Raw genomic sequence first — 16,482 nt, forward strand, 5'->3', positions numbered from 1 at the left:
ACAGGATAGCCACTGAGCCATCCCTCTCTTCTTGCGGACGCTGCGGCTGTGATTTTGAGAGAAGTTTATGTTTTTTTTCGGTGCTACCACGGAACCAACTCCAAGGTAGTCAATCTAGCATTGCGTTCAGTTTCCTGTGTTGGAACTTAAAGTTGACTTAAAGGTGTCCGATGGCGCCTCACGAACTGGACTCGGCCTGCCCGAAGTCTAACTAATGTGAATGGATTAGTACTCCCCCGCCAGCGTTTGTGTTTTGAAATGAAGCGCATCGCACCTCGTCGCGTTATTTTCGAGGAACGCCGGCCAAGCGACCGTGGCGCAACCGGATTCGAGCCCGGGCCCCACGTAAGATCCAAAGTGACCGTCTTCGGCCCGCTCCAGGTGAAGAACACGCAGATCTCGTTGCCGGACCCCGTGACGCAGAGCGTGCAAGACCTGGATGTGAAGCAGGTGGAGCTGATGGGCATGCCCAACGACGTGGAGATGGCGCAGGTGAGGGTGGCGGCGGCGGGCTCGGGCCGGCTGCGGCACTGAGTGGCTTCCACTTCACCGGCCGCCCCAGGCAGACTTCCCGCCATCGAGCTGGTAATCCGTGCTGTGGTTCGAGCGGCAATGGGGTGCGTTGTAGCTCAAAACATCCCAGACAGACGACGAGGGTTACCGCAATTTTTCTTCAAGTTGGTAGTGCTTTAATCACTAGCGGTGCACACATGGGCTGTCTCACTAGCGCAATGCCCGCTCGCATGCTAAAGAAATGGCGGCTGTTCTATCCAAGGCCTCTGTCCTCCAAGGCGTTGGGCCAGAGCTGACAGAGTTGGTGCCGCAGGGCTCTCTGCCGGGCGACACCGTTCCGCCAGTAGTCACCTCTGCCGTGGAGATCCGGCCGGGCGCCTCGAGCGAGACGCAAGAGCTGCTGCCGCGCACCGTGGTCGGCTCGATCCCTGCCTCCATCGACTCGCGTGCCTCGGGGCCGCTCGTGTCCGGTTCCATCAAGCGCTCCGTGATGGGTTTGGTGAACAAGTTCAGCAGCCGAGTGCGAGGTGAGTCCCCCCCCTTCCCTCTCCCCACCCTACTCCCACCCCCACCCGCCCGAGGCGGCGGGGCTGAACTAATCGCTCGCTGCTGGCACCTTCGTTGTTGGTGTCAGGTGTGTGCCAACGTGGCCGGTGGAACTTGTAATGACTTTTCCGACACAAAGTTGCGTTGGACGCCTGCGTATGGTGACTACCCGCCGTGGAATTGTTTTCGAGTCGCTTCTTCCCACACGGCTCACGTTAAGTGCTCATGGACTCTAAGAAGTATGTAAGTGGCATGGCTGCGGGCATGCTGACGTCAGCTAGTCTGGGAGCGCGACAGTCACGCTTCCACAACTTAACCTCGGACCACTCGCTTCTCAGCACGTTATCTCCGACCAGTTGTGTGCTCCCTGACCGGCACCATAAGCGCTCGACACTCTCATGCCAGTGACGCCTCTGTCACCGACCGTGTCTGCGCGTCCTCAGACGTGCCGAGTGGCGTCCCGGGCGGGCCGCGGTCGTCCAGCATCGTGCGCGCCGTCAGTCGCACCTCGACCGACTCGAAGCAGACGCAGCCGCCGCAGTCGCCGGCGCCGGGCGCCGAGGTCGGTCCGGCCGCCCAGGCGATGTTGCGGATGTAAAGGCTGAGCGTTGCGGCGCCGGACGCGGACACGGTCTGAGAGTCTGTGGGCGGGGACGGCGGACTGAGGGAGCGTACGACGACCGTGCTCGGGCTTATGGCCGTGTGCTCTTGCCGTCTATTGCACGTGCAATGCATACATGGCACATACCCTTCCCGTAACCACATGTTCAGAAGTTCTCTCGGTGCAGCCGGCGCGCCGACCTGACCGAGTACCTGGGACAGTAGGTAGTCGGTGGGGGAGCGACCGTCTTCGACAGGCGTTTTTTTCCATACACCTGCGTAGAGATGTGAGTTTTCCAGACTGGAGCCGGAGTAAATGCTTCCCCTCCCCCCCCCCCCCCCCCCACCAAGACCCATTGCCACGATACCGATTCGGCCGTGCTGTCCCCCCTCCCATCCTTGCTTTACCAGACCTTCGTCTGGTATGTAGGCTTGGCCTGTCGTGTGTTGCCCGGACGCCATCTCGGCCTCTGACGCTGTGTGGCTCCCGCAGCCGGACGAGATATTTATGATGTCGGATCTGGACCTGCCGAGCGCCGTGGCCAGCGGCGTCGACACCGGTGTCGGCGGTAGCGGCGTCGGCGGCCGTGGCAGCGTCGGCGGCGGTAGTGGTGTCGGCGTCGGCGGTGGCGGCGGTAGCGGTGTCGGCGTCGGCAGCGGTAGCGGCGTCGGCGTCGGCGCCGTTAGCAGTGTCGGCGTCGGCGGCAGCGACAGCCTGGTCGCGGGCCGCGCCGGCAGTGCCTCGCTCGAGAGCGTGGTGCAGCTGCTGCCGCCAGGGATCGACCGAAAGTCGAGCGCCGCGGGCTCGGACTTGTCGGTGCACCGCTCCTCCATCGGCGATGCGTTCGTGCGGCCGGGCACCCCTGGCAGCGAGGGAAAGTCCGGGCCCAAGTTCGTTCCGGGCGACTACAACTTCATGATCACCACCGTGGATGAGGAGGGCGAGGACGAGACGGAGCTGGTGAGTCCCTACCGCGCGTTTTGCGGTGATGGACGCGGAGCGCTGGGCGCCCCACACGTGCGAGATGTGGTGCACGGATGGACAGCCCTACACGCAAGCTGCGACATGCGCGCGGCGATTGTGTAGATGTGCAAGCACCTAAACAATCACCAGCCGAGAACGTGTTGTTTTTACGTTGCCATGCCGTTAAACGAGTGGGCACTGGAAATACAACCACACTCACTCGTGGGTACAGTTGTATGCGTAGGCTGTTCACATTCGTTTAACGCTTCATTTACGTGAGTTCGTTACTCGTTTGTCTGGTGAGGCTTTGCAAGCTCACCCTGCGCCGCCCTCACGCCCTGTGCCGCCCGCGTGAATGGCTGCTCCCGCGGCGCCGGGCCCGCGCGCTGTGCCGCCCTCACGCCCTGTGCCGCTCTCACGCCCTGTGCCGTCCTCACGCCCTGTGCCGCCCTCACGCCCTGTGCCGCCCGCGTGAATGGCTGCTCCCGCGACGCCGGGCTCGCGCGCTGTGCCGCCCTCACGCCCTGTGCCGCCCTCACGCCCTGTGCCGCCCTCACGCTCCTGCCGCCCACGTGAATGGCTGCTCCCGCGACGCCGGGCTCGCGCGCTGTGCCGCCCTCACTCTCTGTGCTGACGCCTCGCCGGCGGTGCTGTCTGCAGGTTGACGTCTTGCCGAACGGTGCTGTCGGGCAGGACCCGGCCGCGCTGGCTCCGCCGCCCGTGAATGTGACCTCTCCCGTCAGCCTGGCTGATGTGCTCAGCACCAGCTTCCAGCCAGGTGTGTGGCACGCCAGCCTGCGCACCAGATGTCGGCCCGCTGACGTCTTATCTGGCCTGGTCTGGTCTGGTCTGGCCGAGTGGGGTGCGACTCTGTCTCCACCCTGCGGTGTCATCTCTCGCGTGCTCCCGTCTGGTGTGTTCTGCATCGGCGTTTGTTGCGCCAGTCCGTGCTCCTCCGCTGCCGTGAGTGTTCGGCTCTTGACCGTTGGCGCGGTCGCCGCAGGGGATGAGAAGGCACCTGCCGAGGGACAGCAGTCCCTGCTCAGTCAGCTCCTAACCACCATCATCGAGGCGGCCGGCGGCGTCGTCCAGGCCCGGTGAGCCTCAGTGGCGCGGCGCCGCCGCGTGATCGTCGGATGACGCGCTGACCGGCGTCACCGGGGCGGCCGCTCAAGTGCGGCGGCCGCGGGAGCCCGCGGAGCGCTGCTGTTTTTTTCTCGCCGTCCCTAAGGGCTACTTCTGCGTGATGAAATGTGCGAGCAGTGCCGACACTTGATTGGGGTTTGACTTGTGGCCGTTTCGTCAAGGATTGGAGTTATAGTCTGTAAGCTGTTGATCTGCCCGCACTCGATGAACTTTTGTTACTTAGAGGTCTGTTCAGTTTATTGACGACGATCCTTAGTTGCCGAGAGAGCATTGCTTGGTCATGGGATATTTCTTGAGAAGCCTGACCGTGCCACCCGTGGTGGTGGTCGGAATAATGCTCCACTTAGCTCAATAACGATACTGATCAAACACTTAGCGTCATATCTGCTCTGATGCGTTTGTGTGGCATTTGTCGGGCTTGCAAATGTCCTTCGGTGTTATTTTTGGGTCGTCAATGCGCTGCTTACCTGTGTTGATATTCCGTTCCTTAGGACGTCGGCGTCGCAGGACGCAGGCGGGTAAGCGGAGGCCTCAGAACCGAATTAAGCTCTCAGAATTTACATTCCTTAGGTTTTCCGTAGTTCTCTCCCGCATCTCCTCATTGATATCCGGACATTTTTGCACTGTAACATGGGTGCATTTTCATCAACCCTGTGAACCGACCCAGCATCTTTTTACCTGAGTAGTGCTGTTTCCTCGTCCGTTTGCGTGCATTGCGTGTATAGGAAGAAGGGAATGCTTGTCGACCGCGATAGCGTTTCATTTGTGTTCTCATGTCCCAATGCGCCTACCTCGTTGTCCAAGGAAATGTTTGTGTGTTTAGAATAGTTTATTTGCCAATCATAGGGACCAGTCCCCACTGTGTCATAAACACCCTTGCATCCGTCGGCGACCGTCGCCGGCGCCTCTGGGCGGTGATTGGTAAAAAACACAAGACTGGGTGGTTCGGTTTACGCTCGCCGTCGGTGATTGGTCGGCGGCGACGTCGTTGGACTAGGACTTGTACGCTGACACGGACCCTGTGTGGACCCGGCTCCGGTCTATCGGGCCTGAAACTTGCATCCCCGCATCCGTTACAGCCATTGAGTTGTATTTTGAGCATACACTGAACACGTGTTTAGTGCGTAGACTTCGGTTGATAGTTTTTCTTTTAGCTGGAACGTGGGTGGCGATTACATACTGTCTGTGACGCTGGTACAACAGACCCATTGGCCTGGCTAGCGCATGAGTTCACCAGCCTCAGACTGGCAGGACATGAGTGGGACTAGCAAGCATTTGGTAACTTAACCAGACATTGACCTGTCAACAGCCAGACAGCGCGCGTACCTTACACGCATATAGTTTATTAAAGAGTCCTAACGGCTGATAAAAGTCGTCTCAACTGTAATCAGTGTCACTGCATGTTGGTCATTAATGAGCGAGCGGTGTTGCGAGCGGTCTGCGCCTTGCTAATCAGGTATGGCGAACCAACCAGGATAAGTTCGGCACGGTCCGGGCTCCGAATGGATTAGTCTTTTCGAAACACTGGTCAGTGTCAATTTGCTAATTGATTCATAGTATTTTGAATGTGAGTGCTCGGCATTTACTCGGAGTGCTCGGCTCGGCATTACAAAGGCCGCCATGGGCTGCCGTTAGTCATGTTATTTTGTGTATTACCACTAGTCGCTTACTTGATAGTTCTTTATGCGTATTGAAAATGTTTGGGCACTGTTCCTTCTGACAGCCAAACGCGTCGTGCAACTTTCACTAATTGTCGTTCAAGTGCTGTCGGCCGTCATGTGACAGCCAGACCTAATGTCTTTGACGTGACACTATGGTCGGGTTTTGCGTATCTTTGACCATTCCTAGCACTCAGGCCTTGCGTTTGATCCTGTATACCTGTCATGCCATCCTTGCATGGTCAGTGTGTGGGCCGGGCGGCTGGTCAGCACAATAGTAACAATACAATACACCCGGAAACTCGGTATTGCTGGCACCTTCGTGACCAACTAAGTTTAACCTGTAACCCGTCCGAGTCCTTACAAAGCAGCAGTGGATCACTAAATACTTGACTCATAAATAATCCAACAACAAAAAATGAGCACAGGCCGAAGTAGTACGAAAGCATTGCTTTCTCTTTAAGATTGTATTTACATGGTTTGGATTCGCCTCGCTGTACACATCGTGCAAAGAATATGACGGCGTTAAAGAATCCAGTATCCAGGACAATGCAGGACAGGACTAGTTCCTGGCTGGAGTATCGCTCAATCTGGGGCTGTCGGTCGTCTCCCAGCCGGTGCGTCAGCTGCACCTCATCACAAAGCAGCCACTGACCGCCTCGCTGACCGACTGCTCACCCCCAGGGCCGACAGTCCCACGGCAGCGCCGGACGAGCCTGCCGAGCCGGCGCAGCCCGCGGAGGCGGCGCAGCCCGCGGAGACGGCGCAGCCCGCGGAGCCGGCGCAGCCCGCCGAGACGGCCGGCGACGAGGCGGACGCCACGCGGCGCGCGCAGTTCACAGCGCATTCGGCGGGCGCGCTGCAGCCGCCGCGGCCTCCGCTGGAGCCGGATCTACCGCCGATCGACACTACCAGCGCGCCGGCCCGCCTCGCCATGCCGGCAGGCGTCGACGCTCCGGCCGGCGTCGACACGCCAGCCGGCCTTGACGCGCCAGCCAGCCTCGACGCACCGGCCGGCCTCGACGCACCGGCCAGCCTCGACGCACCGGCCGGCCCCGACGCACCGGCCGGCCCCGACGCGCTGGCCGGCCATGACATGTCGTCCAGCGACCCTGATGATGACGGGTTGGAGGAGAAGGTGCTGGATGTGCATACCATGCCACTGCCTGCCGCCGGCGCCGCCCCGCCACCGTCCCTGCAGGTGGAGCCGGCGGCCCCGGACCCGGTCCGCCTGTCGGCGCCTGCCGCGGAGGCGTGGCCGTCCACCGCGCCAGCGGAGGAGCCCGGGGCGCGGCTGGCGCCGGACCAGCCGGACGCGGCGAGGCGCGCGATGTCGGCGGCGCCGGTGCCGGCCGCCACGCCGGGAGAGGCCTCGCCGCCGACGCCGCCGACGTTGCCGCGGTTGCCGGCCATGCCGGAGGCGCGCCGCCGTCAGCTGTCGGGCGAGCCGGCCACCGACAGCGACACGGACGCGGCCGAATCATCCACGGCGCCGCTGCTGCCCGACCGGACGCGCGCCGACCGGGTTAACGCGTCCTCGTCGGACGAGGACGCGGCGTCGCTAGCGCCTGACCAAGAGCCGCGGTTCTACTGAGCGGCGAGCGACGCAGAAGGGTGATGCCAGGGTGGCGCTGGTGCTGTACCTGCCTGTGCGCTTGGAAGGGGATTAAAGGCCTTCGAATGTCGTTCGTCATCGATGCTTACGGGTGCGTTGATACCGTGTTTATCATCAGCATATTTGTCCACTTAGTGGCATTCGTGGACAACACGATCAGTGGTCCCAGACTGCCAGTGCCAGCTGGGCGTGTTTGGTGGGTACTCCCCGCGGTCAGTCGCATTGCCGGACGGCTACTAAAACTGTCCTGGGTGGGCGCTGCGCCGCTTCGCCCCGTTCTTCATCCGGCACTCATGGTCGTTTCAACGGTGTCGGCCGACTTCCTCGTCCGACACGCGTGCCCCGTCCAAGCTCCGCTTCTGAACTTAAGGCTGCGTGTGGCGGGCACCGGCGGCGGAGTGAGGTGGTGACGGGACCGTAACGTGAATTGTGATGGGCGCGGTGACGTTTTTCTCTTCAGGACGTTCACGTTGATCTAGCGCGCCTTGGAAGACTCGGTGGAGGCTCGTCCTCCCGGCGCGGTCGCCGTCGATCACCCTGCCTTGTGTTGGTCTGTCTCGCGCTAGCAGTGACCGTGTCTTGCAGTCGCATGCCAGTTCCGGTGCCGGTGTTGGAAGGATGTTTTGTGACGCGTCACCGCCAATCTGTGCCACGCCGCCGGGCTCGCTCGCGCCGGCGGCGCAGCAGACCAGCGTCCCAGCGACGCCGTTATTTTGTTTGGTGCCTGCTCTTGTATCTGTCCGCAGCCCCCGGCTCGGTGCAGAGCTGTAGTGCCGCAAGCACTGGTCACCAGAAATACACCAACCGACTTTGGTGTATTGGCTTTTTACCGTTGTCGCCGGTTGGGTAATTTTGTAGCTGTTTGGGGTTTCCCCAAATCAGCCATTGTTTCAAAATGAGTTTCCAAAACATTTTTGTATTCCACTAAATGTTTGCCTGTCAATCCTGTCAAGGTCCAGCGAGCTAAGAGAATTGTGAGTGCCCTGCATTTCGGTCAAAGCTATGCGTCATTAAGCTGCTCAACGTACTTGTTGAGGCTGGGGTCCCTGAGGCCCCAGTACCCAAGCAATCCGCCTCACGATCCCACAGTTTTCTGGCCTGTTGTCTTGTATGGCGCCCTAGAACAACTACTTTGTCCCACTCCAGTTGCCATGCATCAAAATGGACTTTCAAGTGACGTCAGTATTTTGCTAGGCATGTTGCGTCAAAATCTTTCCTTTGGGGACGTGATTATTAGCTATGAACGATCCGAAGCGGGAGTCGGAAGGTGCGGGCCGTGATCATGCTCGTCCGTATACGGGCTCACGCAGATGGATCTCCGACTGAAACAACGGCGAACCTCCGATAATGTTGACAGCGGCAGCATTAGCTTGATAATGAATCCGGGGTGAAGCAGTCTCTTAGCAATTAGACGTATTGAAAAGATGGAACGCGGGCAGAGACACATGTTTATTATTTATTTATTGTTATATTTATTGTTAGATTTATTGTTTAATCGTTTATTGTATCGCCTGGCTCGGTCAGCGACTCTTGACCGGCCGTCTTCGAAACACGCCGAAGCGATCCAGCGCCCCGTGGCTTGCTGCGCAATGCGGTAAGTTCGAGCGTTAGTGGTGGGTGAGGCATCTTCGGCAGCGTGGGCCGCTGGCAAAGTCGGTAAAAGTGGCCACCTGAGCAGGCCATTTGCCAAGAGACGGAGGACTATGTAGAGTGATAAGCACACGAACGAATCGAGCAGCCACAATCACGGGAGAGTTCTGGCTGAGCTACCAACACCAATTTTTCGTGGTATCAGGTCTACGTGGACACCGAAGGCTCCGTCGCCGTCAAAAACTGGGGGCTGCGTGTTTGCAAGTTTAAGGCATCGTTTCACAAACCGCAGACGTAATGTTTCGTTCCACAGGACTTCACAGAGAGTGTTTCACTTGTGCATGAAATTTTGGAATGAAAAGGCTATCTTGAAGATCATTTGGTGCAGTTCACAGCCCTGCCCATCTCTAAGACCTAAACCCTTCTAGTTTGTTAGCCACACGCCTGCGAACATATGCAGGCGATTTTTGGAAGGATATCTCAAGGTCACCCAGGTAACCGTGACGCCTTAGCAACGTTATTCAAATATCGCTATTTTATTGGCCATACCGCCATCGAAGCCCAGAAAAATATAAAAGTCGAGTCGTTAATATCCGGCATTCGTGAGCACGATTTCCAGATAAAACAGCCACAAATTGGTTCCGAATCAATGCTCTGCGGGATATGATGACATGATCAAACAATGACATGTTGAGAAGCGTGTTTACTTAACAGGTAAACTTAATTATCTAGAGCAGCGTTTACCACTTATAAGTATATCAATAGTTATAAGTGAGCTTATCTCAAAATGCCTAATATTTGCTTCAGCATGTTTCCATGCGGAGCATTCCCTTTTTAAGACCACTTGTCCCCTTCCTCTCCTCCTACGTGGTATAGCCCATGAACGACCATGCAATTTGCCCAACGTCTCTTAACATTGCATGAATGTGAATATATCTTCTAAGCTTCGAATGGTCCGTTGCGACATGCTCAACATGTCGCTGCGGGTCCACGGAGCCAAGCACCACCCATATTTCGGTTCCTCGCCTACACAACAGAAGGTAGCGATGGCGATGCCTCTGCACGGAGCAGTTGTGCTATGAAATTTCTGCTGGCCAGTTTCCACCGCGAGAAGACGCATACTTGTACGTTTGGCACACGGCCAACACTCATTCGTCAAATCATTCAGCACGCCTTCCGTACGCAGCGGAAGGCGTGCTGAGCGGAGCACGGCGATAATCTGCACCAACCAAAATTTCGCGTTTGAAGCTCGGAGAAGGACGTCCTCGGCCAAGATCACGATCATTATTTCGGCCTTTACAGCCTGGCTGCAGTTGCAGTTGGCTACCCAGCGCTCACAAGCTCCAAGTGGTTTTGCCGCGGCTAGTATTTCACGATCGCGGTGGCCGGGTGCGTCGATCTAAGACCTCTGCATCGCCGGGATGCGGTGAGACGGCGCGTGCTGGCGAACTTGGACAGGGGAAGGCTGGACGCATCGATCGCGCGAGCGAGCTGGATAACACCGGCTGGAACCGGTTACCATGGCCTGAGACATGGCTGCAGCCAGCCGACTGCCGCCGATCGTTCATGGCACGACGCGAAAAGCCTGGCAGCAGCCTGGCTGCGGCTGCCGTGTGTCCCGTGTGCGGGCACGTCCCGGGATCTGTCTGGGCTGGGCCGGCGGGCGGAGACAGGTGGCAGATGTTTTCCCTGCGGCGAGTCTCCGGTTGTCAGGGCTTGGCCCTCACGGCCCGGCTGTAGACGCATCGATTCTCCTGCATCGCGCCGTCAGTGAGTCGTCATCAACGCCGCGCTGCAGGGGATCGATCCACCCTTTCTAATGCGGGCTTACGTGCCATGTCATGGCAAGAAATGAGCGGCCCCACATTACAGCAGACATGATTAGGACTTAATTACATTGTATGTTATGCAGTTTGCGTTACAGACTGGGAGACAATGCTTCGCTCCATATGTTCCTTGAAAAGGTCGCTTTGGAGGCACTGATGCTGGGCGGGTTGACTTTGGCTACACGACAATGTTCAAAGTGAGCACAGGTGATTCATACTAAAGGAAAGATGATGTTGAGATGGAGAAAGGAGGACCACAACCTAACCAGCACTGAATGTTTTAGTCTCGGGTGACAAACTTGCTAAAGAAATTCATACCTGGGCGAGAGCGCCATCAGACCCAGAATGCGTTAGAAATGGCCCTCGCGAAGTTAGTCTTTGTATTTAGAATGTCCTAGGGGATAATAAGTATTTGTCAAGCGCATACATGAGCTTAAGAAAGACACATGTGCATCTGCAGGGTAGTTATCTAATTATTGTTGCGAGTCAGATCACCTGGGATGATGCGATGTAGTTCCTACTATGTGCAGGCACACGATATTCAGAAACAATGCATTCATACCATTCTAAGGGTGTGTGCTGAGGGGCGGGCCAATAGACGAGCACTGGCACTGACAGCGTAGGCGTCTCAGCGGGTCCTAGAGTATTGGGGTAGATTCCTGATTCGTAGACGGTGCCTTGGCCAACACAGTGTTGGTTATTTTACGTCTTGATGAGGCCGTGATGCCGAGATCTAATACCAGTCCTGAAAACAAAATATTTAAAAAAAAGCGCCGAATCCGTGGTATTCGCGCCAGCTCGGAGATGTACGCCTTGATTCGTATTTGTCACTACGCTTCCCCGCCCTGTTGCCAAGTCAAATTCTGTTGATTTCGTTTTGCTATGGCCCCCACTGCCGGGATGGGAAACGCGTTCCGCTAACCCGAGTACACTTTACTGAATGATTCGTAATTTCGAAATATCGACAAAATCTCAGTACCGCACCACGAACGATGACGCCGCAGCAGGCGTTACAACGCGTTACAACCACGACGACCGGTTGGGGTAGGAATGGGGAGGTGAATAATTCCTTTTCACATAAAGGGTAAATCCTGGTTGTAGGCCAAGCAGAATAGTCACTGTGTCTCCACCCGGGGCAGCACCATGCAGCAGTGCTTCTGCGGGAGTCGGCAGGCACGCATCAGCGAGTCACCCTGGTCGGGCCGCTTCCTCCAGCGGTATACGTAAAGATACGCTGTGGCCACACGTCACATCTGTCGTCCCTCCGCGGGCTGCACCCCTGTTGGACGCCGCGGTGCCGGCCGTCCATGCCCTCATGGAAACGGCAGCAAACAGTGCAGCGACTCTCAGGCATGCTGCACACCGCTGATGGCGGTCAAGTTGAAATGGTCAACGTCTCCTCCTCGTCAAAAGACAATGTCTTGGCAGGCGGGCTGCCCACCGATGGGCGCAGACACTGCGTAATCCCTCAGGCACGTCGCAACGGCGCCGGTGTTTGTCCGTGGGCCTAGCTTCCGCGCAGGTGACCGGTTGCACGTGGTCAACTGGACTGTCCTGCGCCTCGCCGGTCGTGATAAGATCGTGGACCCCTGGCCTCACCTGGCGCAGCATGAGCTGGGGGAGGGGAGGGGGGCGCTCTAGGAGCCGGCGGTGCCTGTAGTGAATGCAGGCAACCGTCTACATCTCCGCCAAAAATAAACCGCCATACGAGTGGGTGTAAATCATCACAATGCAAATTGTCCCATTGAATCTGAATGTATTTTATTTGCTAACACAGATGCCGTCACTGGGTTTTAACGACGCTCTCAGCTGCTGAGGCCATATGGAATCGCCTGCCTCTCGCCCCGGCCGGAACTGCGGATACCGCAGAGAATCGAACCCCGTACGCCTGGTTCCCCATATGTGTAAGCGGCTAACACAGACGCGCTAACCATGGCACTATCCGCACCCTTGTAACACAAATGCAGAAACACAGAAACACACATGCTGCTTAGAAAGTACATCAGTTCCACATGATGTTTTCTCGCGCGCTTCCTTACGCGATGAGAAGCAATAGGTCCTCAGTCGCGTTTGAAAATTACGAAGCTTGTGCTTTGTTACATCTCAACAGGAATCCATTCTTCCTCAGAATTTCAGCGGTAAGGCTTGGCTTTCGAATCGATATCGACTAGATGTGATTCTGATAACAACAGCCCGGTGGCTGAACCCTTTTTTCTAGCTTAACCCTATCGACGTTATGCAAGCTTACATAAGACATGCATCTGAGAAAAAATTAACAACGAGCGGCATGTGCCATGTACAATTTGAGCCATTTCCAAGGTCATGGTCATGTACCATCTGGTCATGCTATGCACCATTTGGACCGCATTTGAGTATTAGTTATCGACGAGGTCGCAAGCCTAGCGGGTCATAGCGTCAACTGGCCGGAAATTGTATACCTTCAATGTCCCAACCCGGTCAAAAGCGCTTTCAACGGGCTGCTGTCTGCAACCACCGATCACACCACCACAGCAAATGTACAATGCATCTTTGATGCACGTATATGAATATGTATATATACATATGTATATATATATATATATATATATATATATATATATATATACATATATATATACATATATATATATATATACACATATATAAACCTAATGGTAAGTACATTTGCAAAATACCACTGAAATGATCCCCAGAACGAGGTCATAGATCGTCAATCACATACAAATCGGACTTCCAAGTTTCACATGCGTGAAAAGGATTTCACCTCATCTAGACCAGATTTAAACACCGTCCTGTACAGTTAATCTTGTCGTTTTCCAAAAAACGACTTTTCAGCTTTATATGCTTGCATGTACGAGGCCATGCCACCTAGTGACACGAAACCTAAATTTTCATGTTTCTTGTTCGATTCTGAGAACGACGGCATATAGCTCTATGTGCTTTGGCCAGATATGTGTGATGCATGGCTCTGTTAAAACCGCTCGGGCGGCCGGCTGGATACCCTTTGCTCGAGGGAGTCAATTTGACCCCAAGAGAGCTAGAAACACCCAACTTACAGGGTGTGTTGACCTGTACGTGGACCTACTTAGGTCAAAGTTTGAGGCTCCTAGGTCATGACCTTTGGGTCAAATCAGGCCAAACAAGGTCAAGCTCCAGTTTAGTCTCCAAAGGGCCCATTGAGTCTAGATAACTGTTCTGAGCAAAAGGTCACGTGCTCATTTAAGGTCAGTGGCTTTTCTTGACGTTTTGAAAGTCATGGTGACTAAAATCATACAAAACTGCGTTGAGTTTTGCATTTGAATAAGCAACAAAGATTAAGCTAGGCAGCATGTTCCTAAAACACAGTGTTGAACTGGGTCATTTTAGGTCAGTGACCTATTCTGACATTTAAGAAGCTCATGAAAGGTGTGTAATACGGTGTCTGTTATCAATGAGTTCAAAATGAGCACGAGAAACTATCCCATACAGCAATCCCTGGAGCAATAAAGCAGGTTGGTTTTGACTCTGGTCTGACCTTCATACCTGACCTTAGGTCAATGTAATTTGTTCATTAAACTGTTGTGTTAACTATGAAAGTATCTTAGAGATGTATGGCCTCGTCTAACACCCCGTTGTTAGATCAAACTGAACGATTCCCTAGAAATTGCCTTCGCTGAAACCATGACCTGGCTTTGACCTGCCATAGGCCAGTAGCCTTACAAGGTACACCTAAATTTTTGATGCCAGATGCAAGATCCGCTATTCAATTTTGTACAGCTATGCAAAAGTTGGCACGGCTACACTGCGCCGTTCGGTAATCACCCCGGAAAGACCTTCCGGGGGTCAATTTGACTCCTATCCGAGCGCGTGCTAGTACAACAATGCTGGCCCGCCGCGCGCGTTGCGCGGTATCGTCGATTGTCGCCCATTGTCCCCTCAGATCGTAGATCGCCGTGCAGTGTGCCTCAAAAACCGCCGCTGTTGTACCCTACTGATGATACACGTAATGAGTTAATAACGGACCACGTGCTCACGGCGGCCCCCCCCCCCCCTTGAATACAACGCTGCCCTATAGGCTCCCTTTAAAGAGGCCCTTTTTGTTTAGGAGGCCCCCTGGAAAATGCTACCCCTAACTCAGAATCTGTGGCGCCGCCCCTGCTCGTTGCTCCCCTTGGGATCGTCCCTGGGTCAAGACAGCATCCATACACGCGCCTATATGTGCCGTTGTTCTCCAGACTCCGCCACAGCTCTTCCGACAAATGATCCATGCACTCGCCATGGACCCCTGCGCACACCTTGCACGCCCGCGCATTGCTGGTGGCCAGCTGAGAGAGGGGAGGGCTCCTCGGCGGCGACCTGGCGCCTGACCTCGGGCCAAGGCGTCTGGTCACGTGACCCAGCCTGGCCCCGGGCTGCGGGGCCGCGTCGGACCGTCTCTGCAGCAGTCTTAGCCGGCCGCTGCGCGGGGCGGTCATGCCGCTTATCGAGTCGCCCAGCCGTGGCTCCAGCGGCAGCTACCACGTCCAGCGGGCGGAGCGGCGCCAGCTGGGCGCGGTGAGTGCAGGCCGACCTCGGCGCCGCTGGCAGCGGCCCTGCCTGATCTGCCCAACGATATTTGGTGCGCCTTAATTTGCGACAAACGGTAGTGCACTAAGAAGACCGCGTGAACTGCGCCTCATCGGGCATGGCAACCTGCTCGCGGCGTCTATTTTTTCCATCTGGTGCCCGTCGTCTCTGGTCGCCAGCCGCCGTGCCACAGCTCAGCTTGCCAGCTGGTAAACCCTCGCCCGCCATTCGCAGGCTCGCAGTAACGTCTCTGGTGGCGCCACCTCAGAACCCGACTCAGGACAGCGGCGTGTGCACCCTCGCTGGTAGGCTTCCGTCGGGCCCCACTGCCCGTGTGTTTCTCCGTGCTCGTATCTGTGTACAAAGGCCTGTCTGCCATCGGCTCGGCTTCTTCTCTATTTGCGTGTCCGCTGAACATCCGCTCACGCGTCAGGGTCTGTAGGTGGTTCGCATAAGTGTGGATGTGTCTGTTTTCCTGTAGTTTTCTTGACGTATATGCAAATGTGCGTGCATTTCAGCCAATACGCCTTTAAACGAGTGCATACTCTCATGTATGGCTCGGCGCTCAGGAATCCGTGTGCCATTGTGGTTGTTAAACCAGACGCAAGCTGCCTGAAGGCACGTCTGTGCGCGTTACGTCTGTGCGCGCGCGCCGTGGTCGCTGGGGAGTCTGGTCTGGTGACCCTGGTGCGCCCGCAGGGTATGTCAGTCCCTGGCAACCGACCGGTCGGCAAGCGTACCCTCTGTCGCGGACGGGTCCACCCCCGGCTCGGACGTGTTTGTCCAGGCCAAGTCTGAGAAGAAAGCAAGGTCAGTGATCGCCGGCTGGTGTGGAAGCGGGAAATCACTGGACTCGCATGAGTCCGGTCCACACATCTGACCATCTGGAACTCAGACTGTAGCCCAGATTCGAGATGACCCCAGCATCAAAATGCGCATCAGATTTCAGATAACTCTAGTCATCACACTATACCTAAGATTCCACATTTGTCCCAATATCGTAAAATGACAGCTGCAGATGACTCCACCATGACCAAATGACACCACAGGTTCCAGATGACGCCTCACCCTGTGACGGGCCAGCATCTGATCATGCCACCGGGCAGGAGGCGGAGCGTGAGCAGAACTTCCCGCTCAGCACAGCCTGGTGAGTGGTCGCCATGCAAGTCGTGCTGATCTCTGCTGATGTCTGTTTACGTCTGTTGAGCTCTGATTATTTTTGTTGCATCTTTCCTTCTCGATTGACTCGCCTTACACCATACTGCCTCTTCTAACACTCCTGGACACCTGTTCTAACACTGAGATGGTCTTGTCTGATCCTTACGGACCACTCCGCACATTCTGCGGCGTGTTTACTTTGCCAGAGCATCCCCGGCATTGCCTGACCTGATCTGACCACTAACTTCTCTTTTCATCTCTGCATACTTCTGCCGATCTCTGCCAGCCTTAGCTAGTTTTATGACATATGCCGACCTGTAC

The 16,482-nt window shown here is 56.0% G+C and overlaps 2 protein-coding genes across 2 annotated transcripts in view; both read left to right on the top strand.

Moving 5' to 3' along the window:
* The window catches only part of LOC119092150 (bestrophin-3-like), a gene marked incomplete at its 5' end in the record, with an annotated part of 30,771 nt that extends 23,750 nt beyond the window's left edge, over positions 1-7,021 (top strand). The window contains 9 exon segments of the mRNA XM_037215125.1: positions 382-492; positions 827-1,040; positions 1,503-1,621; positions 2,153-2,247; positions 2,398-2,620; positions 3,284-3,401; positions 3,627-3,720; positions 6,112-6,132; positions 6,889-7,021. Coding sequence (XP_037071020.1) covers positions 382-492; positions 827-1,040; positions 1,503-1,621; positions 2,153-2,247; positions 2,398-2,620; positions 3,284-3,401; positions 3,627-3,720; positions 6,112-6,132; positions 6,889-7,021 — 1,128 coding nt within the window.
* A 7,884-nt stretch (positions 7,022-14,905) lies between these two features.
* Positions 14,906-16,482, top strand: part of LOC119092151 (serine protease nudel) — a 35,675-nt gene continuing 34,098 nt past the window's right edge. Inside the window, exons 1-4 of the mRNA XM_037215127.1 lie at positions 14,906-14,991; positions 15,238-15,308; positions 15,703-15,813; positions 16,053-16,150. Of these exons, the coding sequence (XP_037071022.1) occupies positions 14,911-14,991; positions 15,238-15,308; positions 15,703-15,813; positions 16,053-16,150 (361 nt within the window). The 5' untranslated portion in view covers positions 14,906-14,910. The remainder of the gene's footprint in view (positions 14,992-15,237; positions 15,309-15,702; positions 15,814-16,052; positions 16,151-16,482) is intronic.

Source organism: Pollicipes pollicipes, unplaced genomic scaffold (genome assembly GCF_011947565.3).
Source record: "Pollicipes pollicipes isolate AB1234 unplaced genomic scaffold, Ppol_2.1 Scaffold_3447;HRSCAF=4054_pilon_pilon_pilon, whole genome shotgun sequence".
Taxonomy (NCBI): Eukaryota; Metazoa; Arthropoda; class Thecostraca; order Pollicipedomorpha; family Pollicipedidae; genus Pollicipes; species Pollicipes pollicipes.